The sequence below is a fragment of the Rhipicephalus microplus genome, chromosome 3 (genome assembly GCF_043290135.1).
Source record: "Rhipicephalus microplus isolate Deutch F79 chromosome 3, USDA_Rmic, whole genome shotgun sequence".
Taxonomy (NCBI): domain Eukaryota; kingdom Metazoa; phylum Arthropoda; class Arachnida; order Ixodida; family Ixodidae; genus Rhipicephalus; species Rhipicephalus microplus.
This window is the reverse complement of record NC_134702.1, coordinates 29,983,488-30,000,812: the sequence shown is the minus strand read 5'-3', so window position 1 is coordinate 30,000,812 and position 17,325 is coordinate 29,983,488. Positions and strand designations below refer to the sequence as shown.

The 17,325-nt window shown below is 48.3% G+C and overlaps 1 protein-coding gene across 14 annotated transcripts in view; it reads right to left on the bottom strand.

Moving 5' to 3' along the window:
• Positions 1 to 17,325, bottom strand: part of Eph (Eph receptor tyrosine kinase) — a 352,202-nt gene that overhangs the window by 249,721 nt on the left and 85,156 nt on the right. For 12 of the 14 annotated variants that reach the window (XM_075889157.1, XM_075889159.1, XM_075889162.1 and 9 more), the window contains exon 2: positions 15,513 to 15,597. The exons of the other annotated variants lie outside the window; for them this stretch is intronic. In XM_075889157.1, coding sequence (XP_075745272.1) covers positions 15,513 to 15,597 — 85 coding nt within the window. The remainder of the gene's footprint in view (positions 1 to 15,512; positions 15,598 to 17,325) is intronic. 14 annotated transcript variants of the gene reach the window in all.

Below are 17,325 nucleotides of genomic sequence, written 5' to 3'. Positions count from 1 at the left end.
ACGGTTCACCTCGGCGGCCCCAGCTTTTTTTTTGTTTGCATCTCCTTCAGTCTAAGGACATAATTAAGGACATAATTAAAACACTGCCTGAAGCATACAGCTGGACTTGCTTATAGTAACAAAAGGTCCTCTTGGCAAACGTCTCCTCTTTGACTCATCGCAAAAGGTTGAGAACTGCGGTTTTCATTTTTTTTTTAAGCGCACAATACTGGACATTGTGTTTTCCCGAGCTGGTTCTCAATTTGTAAGTACTTCGCTATGCATTGTTCACCGGCTACAGTTGAATCACAACACAATGGGATTCGAATTTTCTTTTCTACAAGTTATACTTCGATAAACAGACTATTTGTTAACCGTCCAGATCTCTCATGAACTATCGTAACTAAGTTAACACAGGAGCAGTACTTCCCCTCAATTGCAACAATTTGCTTTCTCCGTAACTCCCGGACCAGATCCATTTAAATCTATTATTAACAAGACCTTTATGGAAGCTTCTATTTACACAGTTGAGGTAAACAGGCGTGAGCGGTCACACTATATAGCAACGAATAAGAACAGTAAGCTACTGGCTTGGAAAGTCGGAGTCGTTTCGTTTTTTCTTTCTTTCTTTTCCTTCCTCCTCAATGCTTATTATTTATCCTGCAAACCACTCAGAACTCACTTCAAAAGCCTCTCCAATGACGCTGTTTTCTTACGTCAGTGAAATGGGAAGCTGCGGGGAGGTGGGGGGGGGGGGCAGGATTTCTCGGCAGATAAATAAATAAATAAACGAGGACACGGTTTATATGTTTCCCATCGGCGCACTCGGGCTTCCCGCGCGGTTCCAACGTTGTTAGCCAGCGCCGGCGAACGACTTCTCGAGTTCTCGGAGGGCACGGAGAATGAAGAAGATGAAGAAATGAATGAAGGAAAGAAGAACGAGAAAAGCAAGACTGGAAAGGTTTGGCGTCTCCCAAGAAGAAACGCACTCGACACACAGCAATGCGGAAGAATTGAAGAACCTACCATAAAGCGGAGTGCGCTTGACGAGAAACCGAGGCTTCGCCACAAGAAAGGCTTCGTGGGTTCGAGAGATGGCTTCGGAGAAATAAAAATATATATATAGAAGCCCGCGAGAGAAGGGGGTGAAGAAAAAAACAGAGAGCGCCGGCGCACGGCAGACAGGCCTGCCCGCTTCACCAGCGAAACATTTTTCGGAGTATTGTAGAAACACGAACACTAACAAACGCAGAAAGCAGTACGAAGAAGTAGGGGGCAAAAACGAAACAAGTTAGGGAAGTGTAGCCCGAAACAACTCATACGCAAAGAACAGAGCGATAGTTTCCAAACATCATTTCGAGCTTCATTTTGTGTCTCTCTTCTTTCTCTCTTTCCGATTCTCTCGAGAACATGTCGCTTCGTCCTGCCACGCCATTTTTTTGCCTCGGTCTCCCAAGACCTTTTCTGTTCTTTTTTTTTACGCATTCTCTCGTAACTTTTTTTCTTCGCTGAACATCTTTCTCGCGTCTCAATTTTTTTTTTTCGGTTCTTCGCTGCGCGCCACCACACACTACGCCTCGCCGCCGGGACGAGTTTCGTTTTATTCGCGCTGCTTTCAATCCAATTTCAAAATCTTCGAGCACCGGGCGATATCTTTCTCTTCGCCCTCTCCTTTTTCTTCACTCCCCTAATAGTTCTCTCAACGTTCCTACCGCCGCGCGCGCTACTCGGGGCCTCCTCGCTCGGCACGTACATAAAAAAGCTTTCCCGCGCGCCCCTCCTCCCCATTTTGTCCCTACAGCTGCGCCGCCTCCCCCGCTTCCTTCCCCATCTTCCACCTCCCCTTTTTGGCTCCCCAGCTATTCTTGTGATTGGGTTGCGATCGTAAACAGAATTCCGGTGTGCCGACGCGGCCATCAAGCAGGCCTTCCTTCCGTCCATCCACGCTTCTTTCTCTCTCTCGCCCCTTCTTTTTCTTTTATTATTACTTATGATGCTCGGGCTCAAACGCCGGGAGTCAAAGCTCCACGGGAGCTGGTCAGAGTGCATCGCAGTGCATATATATGGACTCCAATTGTACATGCACAAGAATGGGCAGAAGCGACTAAACGCAAGCTCAGGCTCGTCACTTGTGATTACTCTCTTCCTCCTTCTTCCCCACTCGCCTTTTTTTTTATCGACTCCGTGCTTGCGTCCGCTGCTTTTTACGTCTATGGTTCGACGTGTGCGTTTCGGCAGCGTTTACCGTTTTCTCGATGCTGTGCTGTGTCTGAGGGACTGACCCGATACATTGTTTGTTTTCTTCCTCTTTTTTTCCGGCTATGTATCGGTTTTTGGGTGTGTACATAAGGATCCAACGGGATGTCGCGAAAGGTTCGGAGTAATTAACCAAAAGCCAACGCAGAAATGTAACGGTAAAATGAAAATCTTAAAAGTGCAGCCGCTGTCCACTCGACATGTTAGCGATGAGTGAAGAAAATCAGCAACACATTTCTCATATTGTGGTTCTGCTGTTTAGCAAGGGAACAAAGCGCAGTCGAAATCATAGCAAGGGAAAAGTTTTTTTCCACTTAGCGAAATGCAGCAGCTGCAAAGAAGACGGCTTTGAAATCGGAAAATAACGACTGTGCATTGTTCGGTACCGTAGAAAATTACATTAAGGGAACATAGTTCAAGGGACCAAGTAATGGTAATCTGAGTAGCCATGTAATAAAAAAAAATCTAGTGAAAGGCTAAAGATTAATACGAACTCGTGAGGAGAGACAAGTATCAAGTGGCAAAGCAAAAATCTAACCGTCTATTGACATCTGCGTACACGGTACGAACGCGCACGCAGAAGCGCTCTCAGTCGTTCCCGAACGAAACTAGTATAATGCTGGATTCCGTGCCAACCGGTTGTGCCCTCACGACCTCCGACGTCAGCGTACCTCTGACCTACTGGACTTGCCCTACGCCATCTCCTGACGCCGACAAGAGCTCTCGCAAGTGGTGCCCCGCCCTCGGACTCCTGTGACCGTGTTTCCATCTTTCCTATCTCTCCTATCCCCTCGATATGTCCTCCCTCGCTGTCCCAGCGCATCTCTCTTTCTTCCCCTCTACACCTTTATTTCATATCCTTTCAATCCCTCCTCAGCCCCATCCCTTGTGAGCTACCGTTGAGGTGTCACACCCTGATGCAGACAGTTACGGGTCTCACTTTTCTCTTCTCTTCCCTCTTATAAACACAAACACTTCCCCTTACACGAGCCGCTCAGCACTCCAGGCCGAAGGCTTCAATCCGCGGTGTCCCCTATCAGGCAAGAGCAGCAGCGCACAAACGCAACGAAAGAAATTTTAAAAAACAAGGCGTTGCAGAGCCGGGAAACAAAGAGCTGAAGCCCGCTGTCTCCTGCACACCGTTCTTTGATGTCACCTGCCTCTTCCTTTTTCTTTCTTTTCGCTCCCGTAACCATCGCGTCCGTTTCCCCATCATTCAATGAAATTACGCCAACTATGTAAACAAGCAACCGCCGCACGTCGCTGCTTTCGCCACTCGCTATGAGAAGCAGCGGCACATAAAGAACGCGCACCTGCCATTCAAGAACGGCCGACGAGGAGGCAGCAAAGGGCTGCGAACGAGGGAAGAGCTTGCGGCTTGCGGACCTGACTGAAAGCGAGAACAGGGCGCCAAAAGCGGCTGAACAAAGAACACGGAAGAGTCACGGCGTAAGAAAATAAATCACAAGCAAAGTAAAAAAGAACGAGGACGAAGATGGACGAATAAGACGGCGAAATTCGAAAGAGAGGAGGCCTGCTTTCCCCTTTCCCCTCATTTCTACACTTTTTTTTTTGCCGATTCCTCTTACAAGTTTGCGCCCAAGCATAGGCGATTCCTTCTTTTTTTTTTGCGTCTCTCTCTCCCCTTGCATCTTTTTTTTTTTTGCTTCCATTGCACCCATCGACGGCACGTGTAGTGGCGACGCCTGCTTGAGTCGTCGTCGGTGGCTGGCGTTCCACAGACCCATCTCCTGCGTTTCGACAAGCCCCGGCTGCCGACCCAAGCGAGAGTGTGGAAAGAGAAAGGAGCCTTTTGGATTTCGCATCGTTCGAGAAAAAGGAAAGAAAGGGAACGCGCCGGCGTTTGTTCGAAGAAGCAATGCTCAAACTCATATATATATATGACACACACGCACGATGTGTGTGCGCTCACGCTTACTCACGCGAAGCAAAAGCTCCGCGATGCGACCACGAAACGACGACGCGTTCCAAAAAGCTTTTGCTTTGTTCCTGATTTTTTTTTTTTTTCATGCGACTCCTCGTCGCATCACCGTTCGCCGCAGCGAGCCCCGTTCTCTATCTAAGACTACCCTCCTTTTCGTCCTCCTCGACGAACCGCTCTGTCGGTGTGGCCCATTAGCATATTTCGCTCGTTCACCGTGCGCAGAAAGATTGCCGTCCGGCCACCGCCGGCCAGAACAACGCCGGCAGCGAGCGAGGCAGGGCAAGGCAAGCACCACCAGCAGCACATCCAGATCCACAAGCACGAACTAACAGCCGGAACGGAGAGGCATACAGAAGGCGTGCGCGGATGTGTGGGGCGCAGAACGATGCCGCGGCGCGAAATGTTCGCTCGTCGTCACCGTCCGAGGCGCGCCGCTGCCGTCGCTATACCAGCAAAAAAGCGCTTTGCGAGAACGCAAAAGTGACGATCGTAAAAGAGGAGAATAGATGCGGCCCTCCTCTTCCGAGCGTAGACAGAACAGAAATGGAAAATTGTCCGAGCCGAGCGGAGGGGAGGAAGAAGCCGTGCACGAACGACTAAACGTGGACGACGGCTCGTCCGGAGAGCGTTCGGAATGTCGGTATACTCGTCGCGTCACACGGTCGCAGTGCTCGCTAAAAATAGAGCGACAAAAGGCGAAATAGATAAACCCCGTCGTCCCAATAAAACCGAGCATCACTGTCTAGAAGCTACGAATTATGCATGCTGAAGATGTTACGTATATTGTACAGATAACGGTGTAGTTCGCATTAGTTTCCAGAGAGAATGCCCGGCAGTCCTGCAAAGCGTGTTCTCTTTGTTTTGAAAAAGAAGAGACACATCGGCAGCAGCAACTGCGGTAGGCACACCAGAACTGCGCGTGGACTCGTGACCAGACCAGATGGTATGCATAAAACGACCGCTTAGGGTTGTTTCGGTGCTGAAGCTCCGATATTGGATACTTGGATGTTGTTATGGAAACTAGTACACGTGAAGGAGTTGTTACCGAAAATGTCTGCTATAGCAACATCCAGGTAAAGGTGGAGAGAGCGCGATACAGTCAGAGAGATAGCGTAAAAAGAAAAGGGGGGAGGGGGTAGGAGGACAGTGTGGGAGTTTGGGTGAGGTAGAAAGAGCCACACGACTATTTCCGAAAGGCGGCAAAACTAAGCTTCGCAGTGCACTATACTTTTATAGTTATGCAAGACTTGTGTCGGCTCCCATTTTCATCTCAGCAAAAAGGAAGCAATAGCGACAGACAAAAGCGGTCGTACAGCACTACAAAACAGAACAAAATGTGCACTAGATTCGTGAAATCCCCCGAACAACGAGACAATAGAGAGAGAGAGAGAGAGAGAGAGAGAGAGAGAGAGAGAGATAAAAATGCAAGGAAAGGCAGGGAGGTTAACCAGACGCACATCCGGTTTGCTACCCTGCACTGGGGAAGGGATGAAGGGGAGAAAAGAGGTTAACGCGAAAACAAACTATAGACACTAAAAACAAAAGAGAATGCGCCAAGCGAAACGGCGAGTAAAGAAAAATGTGTGATGGAACTACCCGGACAAATGCAAGCCGAAAGGCAACAGTTGTTACTCCCGAGTGCCACAAGCCCACATCGGTCCGGCCACTGCTGCCCTCTCGCGCTTCTCCTCGAATTCCGCGCCCGATCGTACCGTCCGTGTACTACCCCGAAGCTATAACATTACGCGCAGGCATAGAGGTTGGGCGATGTAATAGAAAGCAGCTCGGCGTACCCGCAGGCAGCGAGGGAGTGAAAGAAGAGGAGGTGGGAAGACGAGGTAGCGAGCGAACAAGTAAGCGCGGTTCTAGGACAGCGCGCCGTAAAAACAATACGACCCGCCATTACGACCGACCAACAAGAGCCGGGGGCCCTCTGTATTGACGGCGTGCGCTACTACACTATACACTACACGCGGCTCGTGCCGCCACTAAACTTCGGGCGAGGAAGTGGACCCTCACAGCGGTTGTTCTCTTTTCGCAGCAGCTCGTGCGTCCATGCTGAGGCGCTGCATACTGAGCTATAGACGCATAGACACATACACTGGTGTAGCACTGCTGCATCACTGCTGCTAGCAGTGCTGGCACTGATGCTAGCTAGCACTGCTGCATAGTCCCTTGCGACACGCATTGTAATGAACTGACTATAAGAGCGTGAAATTTACGTAACTTGATGTTTATGTTCTGCAGACCCAATTCAAAGTCAATGGAACGTTAAAAATAGGTTGCATTGTGGTTGATAGCGATCAACCAGAGTTACGACGCGATTAACTATCCCAGTATCGTACAGTAAGTCATGCCATTCCTTTTCACAAAAAGAACTCCACGACCCTGCAAAATCACATGCACTAGTTATTTGCTTGGTGGTAAGCATTTCTAAAATGATTAAAAAAAAGCTTTTCGATATTCCTGCCGAAACGCCGCACCTGAACAACTTGCTAAACATGACACTCCCTTCAATTAAGACAATCGTTTAATGCGCCAATAAGAAATGGTTTAGAGAAACTTTAGGTAACAAAAATTATGTTCACTTTACTATTAGCATAGTGTTCGTGGCATAACATAGCGTAGCATTCCTTGCCGGCAGTGCAGCGAAATGGAACGGACAGCTAACTAGTCTCTAAGAGAGACATTAAGCGCTGTCGTCTAACTTTTGTTTTGTTTTGGTTTTCTTTTTGTTCTTTTTTGGAACTTCTCCCTTCTATTATCTTTTATTCGCCTTACCCTCTTCCCACAGCACAGGGTGGCCCGCTGGTCTGAGAATCGGCTAACCTCCCAGTCCTTCCATATTTCTTTTCTTCCTCCTACTCTTCCAAATGAAGCCACCGGGTCTCAATGTATGAACAGGCTAATAGTAAAAGGATGGTCAAAATTTCCTAAGCCACGTGGCCGTATGAATACATATGATCGTGGCCTGGGAACTTCTGCCCACACCTGTACGTACACGTCGCAGGCATTTGTCTCAGGCAGGGTCTTTGCGGCCTCCATGGAGGGACAAGCCAATAATACGTAAACAACGCGCGAAGCCAGATTGTCTAGAATTTTCAGTAACGTTGCAGGTAAGGAATGTACAGCTAATATTCGAGTCGATGTTTCTCAGACTATACGAGTGCTAAAAAGTACTGACCTTTACGCCAATACCCCTGTCGATACTTTGTTTACCCTAATGCTACTTCGCCGCACTATAGCTCTGTAAGGCGGAAAAGCGGCTTACCTAAAAACCGAACACTCGAACCTCGACCTTGTATTGAGCGCAAGACGCTTGGTAGGCCGCCTGATACGGCTGGTTGGGCGCGAGGGAAACAAGATTTTGCGGGCCACATGGCAAGACAACCTGTCTTATATAATAACTCCGCTTATTCAAATATGATCACGCGTTCGCCTCAAGCCGGAATGAACTTCACTTGGGCATGGCACTGTACATGTCCTGGGCAGCACTACCCCAAGTAAACTACTACACATAGGGTCAGGAATTATGATGCGGTAATAGGACCGCCATAACGTGCGCCGAATAATTATTTAGAGGAAGGGCAACGAACACTTGGATACAACAGATCATACAAGGGATAAAAGACACAACTACCTCCACTCATAATACAATGAGGGTTAACTGAAGAGTACTCACACTCCCAAAGAAAGAAATTTCGATAACCGCGTAGTACTACGAGCGCCCTTACGTACACGAATCTCCCATCCGCGTGAATGATAGCAAGGAGGACACGTCTGTTGAACTCGTCCCCAAGGAAGACCGCCTATCGTTTCGCCGACGAGGCGGAGCCCCCAAGTTGGCCGAGCATAATTAGCTCCACTGCATCCACACAGGGCGGACTCCGAGTTCAGGAGAGAGGAAGAGAGAGATGTAGTGGTGGCCTCTCCAACAAGGAACTGCAGCGAAAGAGAGAAAGAGGATGGGCCGAGTTATCCGGAACACAAAAAAAAAGTGCAGACGCCGGTAAGCTCTGTGGCAAAGTAAAAAATAGCAAAAATAAATAAAAGCGGAGATGAACCAGCTTCTGCCTGCAGGAGATGTGCGTGGCCAGAGTGCGTGACGTAACGCGAGAGGGAGCAGGGAGAGAGAGAGAGAAAAGCGAGGGTGGAAGGAGGGAGAGGAAGGTGTGACGTGGAGCGGTGTTTGTATTGCCCTGCGTCACCAATGCCAAGGTTGGCTTCACGCTGTGGTATCGAGAACACTTGTGGCAACTGCCAACGCCGAGTCAGCGTTCAGAGCAACCAGAGGAGCCAATGTTGCTCGCCGCTTCATGTGTTTGGACATCAAGCCAAATAATACACATCATTGCGAGTGTTAACACGTGGTGCTCGGCTGCTGACACACAGGTGGCAGGTTCGATCCCGGAAACGACAGTCACGTTTCGATGGAGGCGAAAAATGGTTGAGGCCCGCGTACACAGTGCCACATTGAGGATTGGGGGACGGTGTCTCTGATAATCACATCGTGGTTTTTGGACGTAAAACCCCGTATGTTATTAATATGAGTGTTAATATAGTCTAATAAATGTTAATAGGTTCAACCCCCCTCCCTATTTTATTTTTCTAAACAGGAGTTAATTATAATTTTTGGATCATTCGCTTTCAAGATAGATATATACACCACCGATGGTGGCGTAGATATCGTTTATATTGCCCCGCCGCGGTGGTCTAGTGGCTAAGGTACTCGGCTGCTGACCCGCAGGTCGCGGGCGTGATTCCCTGCTGCGGCGGCTGCATTTCCGATGGAGGCGGAAATGTTGTAGGCCCGTGTACTCAGATTTGGGTGCACGTTAAAGAACCCCAGGTGGTCAAAATTTCCGGAGTCCTCCACTACGGCGCCTCTCATAATCAAATGGTGGTTTTGGGACGTTAAACCCCACAAATCAATCAATCAATCAATCAGATATCGTTTATAACAGAAAGTAGCTTGAGAACGCTCCGGAAGTCACTGGTCACACAATATCAATAGCGCGTGCAAGTGCACGCCCTACTTAGCGACATTCACGCGTTGTCAATACAATTAGAGGGCCCCTATTAGTGAGCGATGTTTTGTAACGATACGGCACCACACAAAGATTATAGATGTCGCACGTGCGGGTCCGTGCTTCTGAAAGTAGCGAGACTCGCACGACCCCTTCGCGCGTGCTTTTACGAAAGTTACCGCTCACACTATCAAGCGTTTACTTTCTAACACATATCACTGTTGTGAGATCAGGAATCCAGTCGACATATGTATAGAGAAGTCGCGACCTAATCCCTCTCCCGTATTTGACTAAGATCCAATAATTACCCGCGCGCTAGCGCGTTTCCAAGATCAAATCGAGTTTCCAATAGTAAGACACGCGAGAGCGATAATTAAAGGCACTATGATCCAATCAAGAATCGATCGCCCCATTTGCACGATACGCTTTAATATACACGCCGAACTTGAGCGCATGTCATAAGTACAAAACGATTCGGAATCCCATCCACCGCGGTCTTTTCTGGCGCACGAAAAGATTAGAAAACAAAAGGAAAGCCTTCCGGAACACTACCACGAGAAGATCGTGCCATCACTTTAATCCCGGAGGCCCACATCCACAGAGAGGAAAACTATGCCCGCAGCGCACCTTTCTCGATCCTCCTCCCCCTCCTTCTCGAGCCCCCCCCCCCCCCTTCCCCCCTAACACTCGCTATCCCCGCCCGGATACGGAGCAATTAGACTCAAAATTAAGCGGAGGGACCGGAAACGAGCGCTGCTTCTTGCTTTCCAAAGTAAGTATAGTGCGAGTAATACGGTACCATAATAGAAGATTCGCAGGAGCAGGAACAATGCGATGAGGGGAAACGCCATGAATTCTCCGAGAAAAAAAAAAGGAGTCTTTAGGGCGCGTCGAGGCGGACAAAATTCGGCGCGCCAGATAGAAACTGTATAAGTTTCCGAGTGTGAATAATTAATTACGCGAGCGGCGCAGCCAGCACGCTTCTCTGCTCTTCATAAAAAAGAACGCGCTTAATACTGCAGCGCGCAAGGAACTTCACTTTCCTTGCTCCACTGTTTCATTTTTCTCGCTCTAAGAATCGATGAAATGTAAGTTCTTACGTCGTATATCTCTGTTCATTTTCTTTTAAAAATTTTCATACGCTTTTTTTTATTCAACCCCCCCCCCCGCTTTAAATTATTCCCGCCCCCTTGTCTGGGCTCGATGAAAAAAGGCGAACTCGCTCGCCCTCGATGGCCTGTCCTCATTAAGAATCTTACAGCGTTAAAATGTTCGCCGGTACGCATTAAAGGCTACCCGGTCTGAGGCCTCAAAACGAAATGCGAACAGAATCTGCATGTACAACGATGCACCGGAAAAAGCGGGAAGAGGTCCATCGCAATTAACTTTCGTTCGTGAGGCCACAATGCGTATATGCTCCATTGTTTCATGGAGAGAGAGAGAATAAACTTTATTGGGTTCCAGCATGCGGGATTCCCTCCGGCCGCGCAGGGCGTGGGGTTCACCCTATCTCACGTTACACTAGAAGTCCTAATGTCACGCGGGCCTAGACCTCAAGGCCTTCGTGCCCCGTCGCCGCTCGGGTTACTGAGGGTGTCCCCCTTTCGCCTTTGTTTCATGGAATACACGTTCCTACAGAGGGACTATGCGCAATTCTCTCGCGTTAAAGTTTTCACGCAAGAGCTGTCGTCGCCACGTATACAAAGCATATAGACCAAGCGGATTTCATCATTCAAGCCCGAGGGAGCGATGAAAGTTCCACAGTTGCCTGACTGAATGTTTTGCCCTCACTCGTGCATACAGGCGCGGCACACTTTGTGCGTGCGTGGGTGGGTGTGCACATGCTCAACTCCCGAAACGGTCCAACGAAAGCTTTTCTGAAGTGCGTCGCCATCCAAGCATCGGCAACTGATGCTAACGAATTCACTGCGGGTATTTAGATGAGCTGTATAAAGAATCACAAAGCCAAAAAAAAAAGGCACCCTCACTCTTTTGCAGCTTGCTCATGAAAGTTTTCCACGCTTATGTTTATTTTGTCTGCAGTATGCAGTATCACCGGCGCGTCAACGCAATAGAACTGCCCTATGTATTAGGTTGTCGCATGCAGCTAACCTTAGCTGAGACTATTTCTATATGTGTATAGCTTTGAAGGAGCTAGTATCGCACCAATCTTCATATAAGCTATATAAACATTACGCGCATCTATACACACTTAATGTAAATGCTCCGGCATACAAAAAGCTCGTCGACGTCGCCATATTTCAGCCCACCAGGCTGCGTGACCTACAGCAGTGTGTCTTCTTGTCTGTATTACCCCGAAGTGGCCCTGCTGCCCTCTTCAGGGACATATGGAGGAAACAGAACTGCACAATCTTGTGTAAAGTGTACTTACGGCGTCGGGCAAACTAACGAAATAAGAAGAAAAAAAAAAACGCTCAACAGATTTCGAATAAAAGCGGTCCACTCTGTTTCTTTCTCCGTGTAATAGAAATAGGGAGATAGCCCGAGTAATCGAAATTTAACCGAGGCGTAGCGCACCAGCCACTTTTACCGCAACAGGTACGGTAAAGAGTAAAAATAAAAGAAACGAAAGAAGGAAAGAAAGAAAGTACTCGGTTACGGGCAAACAGTTACGAAACACATGCATATGCCCGTGTAAACGCGCGTGACACAGACAGGGAAATTACCAAGTGTATCCAAAGTCAAGAGTACGCAAGCGCAAACACTGAGCGTTCACCACACAGAGAAAGCACACTTCCGCGTCTGAGAAAGAAGTAAAGAGAGAGAGAGAGAGAGAGAGGGAGGGAGGGAGAGAGGGAGGGAGGGAGGGGGAAGCTGAAGCAGAGCCGCAGAACATTGATGACGGCGTCCGTCGCCGCGGCGCGATTGCTTCCGCAGAAGAGAATAAGTAAAGAGAGGGAGGAGGTCGAGTGTTCCGTAAGGAAAGCCATCTGTCGGAAACCCAGGGGGAGTGAATAAGCAAGCAGCAGCAGCAGCAGCCCCCAGCTATAGCGTTTCGCCGTTACCGTTCGCGGCCGAGATTGCGTGCTCGCTCGGTCAGAACGAACGCGCTGATTGCATACGTGCGCTATTACGTTCGGCGAGCAGCAGAGAGCGTTCCCTCCTGTAGTCGACGACGCTATGTGTGAGCCCTCGCCATATACGACGCGACTCTGGGGTCGTCGATTCTTCTGCGGAGCCAGACACTGAGGTCGCAGAGCGATTGACTTTGTCATTTAACTCGATATATATATATATATATATATATATATATATATATATATATATATATATATATATATATATATATATATATATATATATATCGTAGCAATATTGATGATACAGTGGAATAAGTGAAGAGTGAGACGGCTTCAGCTAGGCGGTTTAGCAGAAGGGTGCTTTCGTAGGATATTGGATGTTGCAGTATATTTCGAAACTGAATACCATCACTGTGCCCGCGTGTTTCAACATAGCGATCAAATGGCTATAAGCCATGTTTAGTTACAACGTGTACGACTCTGTCAGTGGCGCGAGTTCCTCTAATCTCAAACAACCTGGTAAAGGGTATAAGATCGCACGTGCAGACCTTATTAGCCTAAGGCATGTTCTATTGAAAAATATATTTATACATACACGAATTAAACATATTCTTCCTATGTGGTACACAAAGACGCAAGCTGATCTCGTTTTTTTTCTTTCATTTTTCTTCTTGCTTTCTTTTCTTACACAACAACAAACCAACAATCAAACGAAAGAATGCTTAAATCCGCAGTTTAACTGGAAAACACCCCGGCGTTGATCCCTGCTGCCCAAAAACGTTCTTTATCGCAACATGCAAATTTCACTCGCCGTGTGGCGAAAACAGTGCATGCCTATAGACCCATTCCATGTTTGTAAGCACAGGTAGGCCGATGTCGACATTATGAGTAAAGTTATAGCGACGTCGGCACGTAACTTCCGCCATAAGCACTGAGGGCTGAGATGTGCGCCAGCAAACAAAACGTAAGTTGTGAGAGGCGACTCATATCCAACCGCGACGCAGTTCGTCGGTATGCCATTTTTGTTTTTGTTTTTTCGCGTTGCTTGACTGAGAACACCACATGCACCATTGAAAACCCAGCATTGAAACCACATTTTCGTGACGCAAGTCCGGTGGAATTTGTCTATGAGTAACAAAACGGAACCACCTGAATATCTCACTTCCATCGAAGCCCTTTGCATGGAAGCGCTCTTTCTCTGTCCTTCTATTCCGCGCGGACTCCAACGGTATTTATACCAACACTCAAATATAGAGATGCAGGGTGCAATTAACGATGCTATATTTCCTTTCTCCGTGTGCGGTCCCCAGATATAAAAGCCGCCACACGCGCGCCTCCGCTACATAAAATAACCGCGACGATCAAGACGCTCATATTGAAAAGGAACGAGCCCGTTTCATTGTCGAATAAGGCGGCGGGTCCGCCGATTAGCCCCACTGTTTTACAGGGCGGCGCGCGTTTGTATACGTCTTGATTGCCGCGCTGCACAGCGCGGCGTATCAGATCGGGCCAATTCCCCATTTTCACGGCGGACGTACGCGGTATAGGGTGCGCGTACCTACAGGCTCGGAGACCACGGGGCCTAAGCATCCCCGCCGGTCGATCTGAATACGCGGGTTATCCAAAGGTCGTGCCGGAGGTTAGGCAAAGAACAGACCGAAGGCGCAGACAATGGGCAATCACTATCGAGGTCAACGCGAGCCTTCGCCGCAAACGAATCGGCGACCGACCGGCTCGCATGCACTGCGGGAAACCGGCATGGCCACCGTGGCATGCAAGGCGCACTGCAGGCAAGGTCTTCGCGGCATGCAAGCCGACGAAGGCATCGTACCGTGCCAGACCCACTTTGTACCGTGTACGCTTATGCGACCCGCGGCGTCATCACCGACGAACGAGGAACGCGAAGCGGCGTATACGACCCCCGCCATCAAAGCTTATGCGTAATGTTGCGCAGAGAGTGCTATACGGGTTTCGCCGAAGAATGCGGTTCGTGGCGCAGGTAATCCTGGAGCGGTTATACTGGATAGCGTAACTTCCGTTCATATTGACCAACCCCCACTACATTGACTGTAACATACCATAGTGCACGTACATTCATGACGCTGACGCGACTAAACAGACGAGTACATGCACAGTTTACTTGGCTAACAATTACGAAAGTAACGTGCATAATCGGGGGAAAAGCTGGCAAGTTACATGCATATATGTTAAGCAAGATTTTCACTAAAGTGCTGCACTGTTATACTCTTTATAACGCAGTTCGGCTATACGCTGAAAAGCGTCTGCCTCTTATTCTAGAGCGATAGTTAACAACATACATATGCCGTTAGACTTGACTGGAACAAAGAAAGCGGTTTACAGCCGGTTAACGTCGCCAAACGTGGGCTGGAAGACACAAACATGGAATGCTTTGTAAGAAAGATACATAGGATCCGCGCATTCGAGGCATTCGTGCCGGAAAGTATTCTCTCTTCGAAGGAGAAGCCAAGGGGCACTCGCGACATTTTTGTGGCATACTTATGACGGCGGCTTTCTCGGCCTGGCACCATTATCTGTTAAATTGAGTTTAGAAATCACTTTTCTGTACTTCGTGTTCTTGTGAATCTAGGGTTTCGTACAATATATAGTAGTTCCTTTTAGGATGACTGCCCATTGAACATGTTGGCATACGTTCAATATAAAACAGGCGCCAATGTGTACGAAGACTTATAATACAGTTCCTGCGACTTGAGCGCGAAACAAAATACACCGCATGAACATCTGTGGCTACATTCGCAAGGCGTTTCGTCCGTAGCCGGCTTGTTGCAATGGGCTAGCCGACTTGGCAGCCTCTGAGATAGCTGATCTTTTGTTTCTTATGAACAGCTGTAGTGTAAGCGGTCCTTATCAATAACAGGAGTTCCGATGGAGAAGTTCCCGGCGTATAACAAGTTGCCGACAAAGTTGCCAATGTATAGTCTATCTCACATCAGGAGCACCTATGCGGAAATATGCCACCCCATCAAGATTTAGACTTTTAACTTAAACTTACTAGAAAGTTACTCAGCTAGAAAACCTCGGAAGAACTAAAGACAGCTAGTGGAGACACCGAGGACGAGTTACCAATAAGTAAAGAAAAAAAAAAGACTTGAAACGAACAAGAACACTTGGTGAATTCAAAAGTCGTATGGGCGTTACAAGGTGTATTGATTTGTTTAAAAATATTTAAAAAACACGCGGGTCGGGAACAGCTCGCTTTAACTTGTAGATGGTGTCACGGCTCACCCAAAAGTCCAGAAAACGTCTGTCCACGCTGAAGAATGCCGAACGATGCTTTCAGAGCTGTCCAAAAGAACAGATCAAAGCTTACCTGCAAAGACAAAAAAAGAGTACAACAAAATGGTTAGGCATGTCGCGATGACCACACGCACCCAAAGATACATAAGACCACACGTTATTCATGTGCGAAACATTCTGACACAAAAACGTTCCAGTGAAACAAAGAAGACATGTATGATTTGCGCAAACTACAAAATTTCCACAAGCTCACCACGTGAGCAGTGGGAAAAAGATGATACTGCATGGAAGTTAACCCTTAAAGACCAAAAAAAAGAAGTACTCGAGAAGCTACGTAATTTTCAGTCAATGCAGCTCAGACACGAAGCACTAGACCGAGAACTCAAAAACAAAAATACATTCAATAAACAACAGTACGAACACATGACTGCATGCATGCGTGACAATGAACGCATACCATACGAGCGAGTCGACAGCAAATGTGCAATGATCGAATCTCATCGAAATTGGAAGACACGCAAGTATATGTGTACACGCGTAGAAGCCTGAAAGCAACATAAGCATCAGGTATGGCTACAGAAACTTCTTAAGCAACCCGTTGATATGGGCGAGGTGGTACATTAAAGAGGTGCTTGATTGGGCTGGTTGGTGCTGCATGGTACACGAAGAAAGTGCTTAACAGCGCAAATGACAGGAGGGGATAGAAGAGACGAGAACGGAGCACTGACCAGTTGGTGCATGCTTAGCGTAAGAAACACAGCGCAATAAGATGAGGACAAGGACGACGTGGAACACTGGACGAGAGCTGTCCAGTGTAGCGAGCTCGTCCAGTGTACAGCGCTCGTCCAGAGTTCCGCGTCTCTTCTCTTCCATTTTTTTTTCGCGCTGTTTTTATCCCCCCCCCCCCCCCCCTCGATACAGAAGCTTTCCGAGTATACCACGGCGCTCTTGGTGTACTTGCAGCGGTCACACAAAGTGCGAATTGAAGCTTCTAAGAATCGACTTCAAGGGGGGTCCTCCGTCAATTTAAGGACGACCTTTTTTTTTTTCTTTTGTTTCATTGTTCTAGCAATTCCCCCAGTGCTCCACATCCACAGGACGCGACCATCAAACTATAAGCACACGCCCTCCGAAAAACACCCAGCCAGTACATAGTAGGCTATGGGTCTTCTAGTCTGCAACAACAGCTTTTTTCACACGTACACAGCAGAGCCGGGCAGCGGCGGCGGCGGCGGCGCTCCGCCTATCGCAACCATTACGCCGCGGGTGACGCGTAACGGACAAAGTGACGAAACAGGTGCGAAAGCGACCAACCACACAGTTTCCCTCGTGACGACCTCTAAGTCATAGACACGAACAACAACAGGGGAAAAAAAAAAACAAGGGTGTAAAGAGGCAAGCAGCAACGTCAAGAAGAGAGAAGTCCCACGACGAGAACTATACGGCGCAGTCGTCACAAGTGTAATGTAACCATTAGCACAGTTTCTTTTCCTTGTTTTCCCTTCTTTCTCGAGCGCGAAATGCGCTCAGCTCACGCCAAAGGCCCGTTGAGTTCGTGTACTAGCCGCGAGGCGCGTTTGGATATGAAGAACAAGAAAAAATACCAGACGCGAAAAAAAAAAAGGAGAAGAGGGAAAAAGAGAGCAGGCAACAAAAAACGCGAGGGAGATGCGAGATGCTGCAGAGAAAGGTGCACGCGCGCGCCAGGAGCGAACGCTGCAGAAATATGCGGTTTCGTTTTCCGCGGCGACGCGGGCATTAACAATGGCGGGCCACTCAACGCGTCGCCCGCTCGTCACGC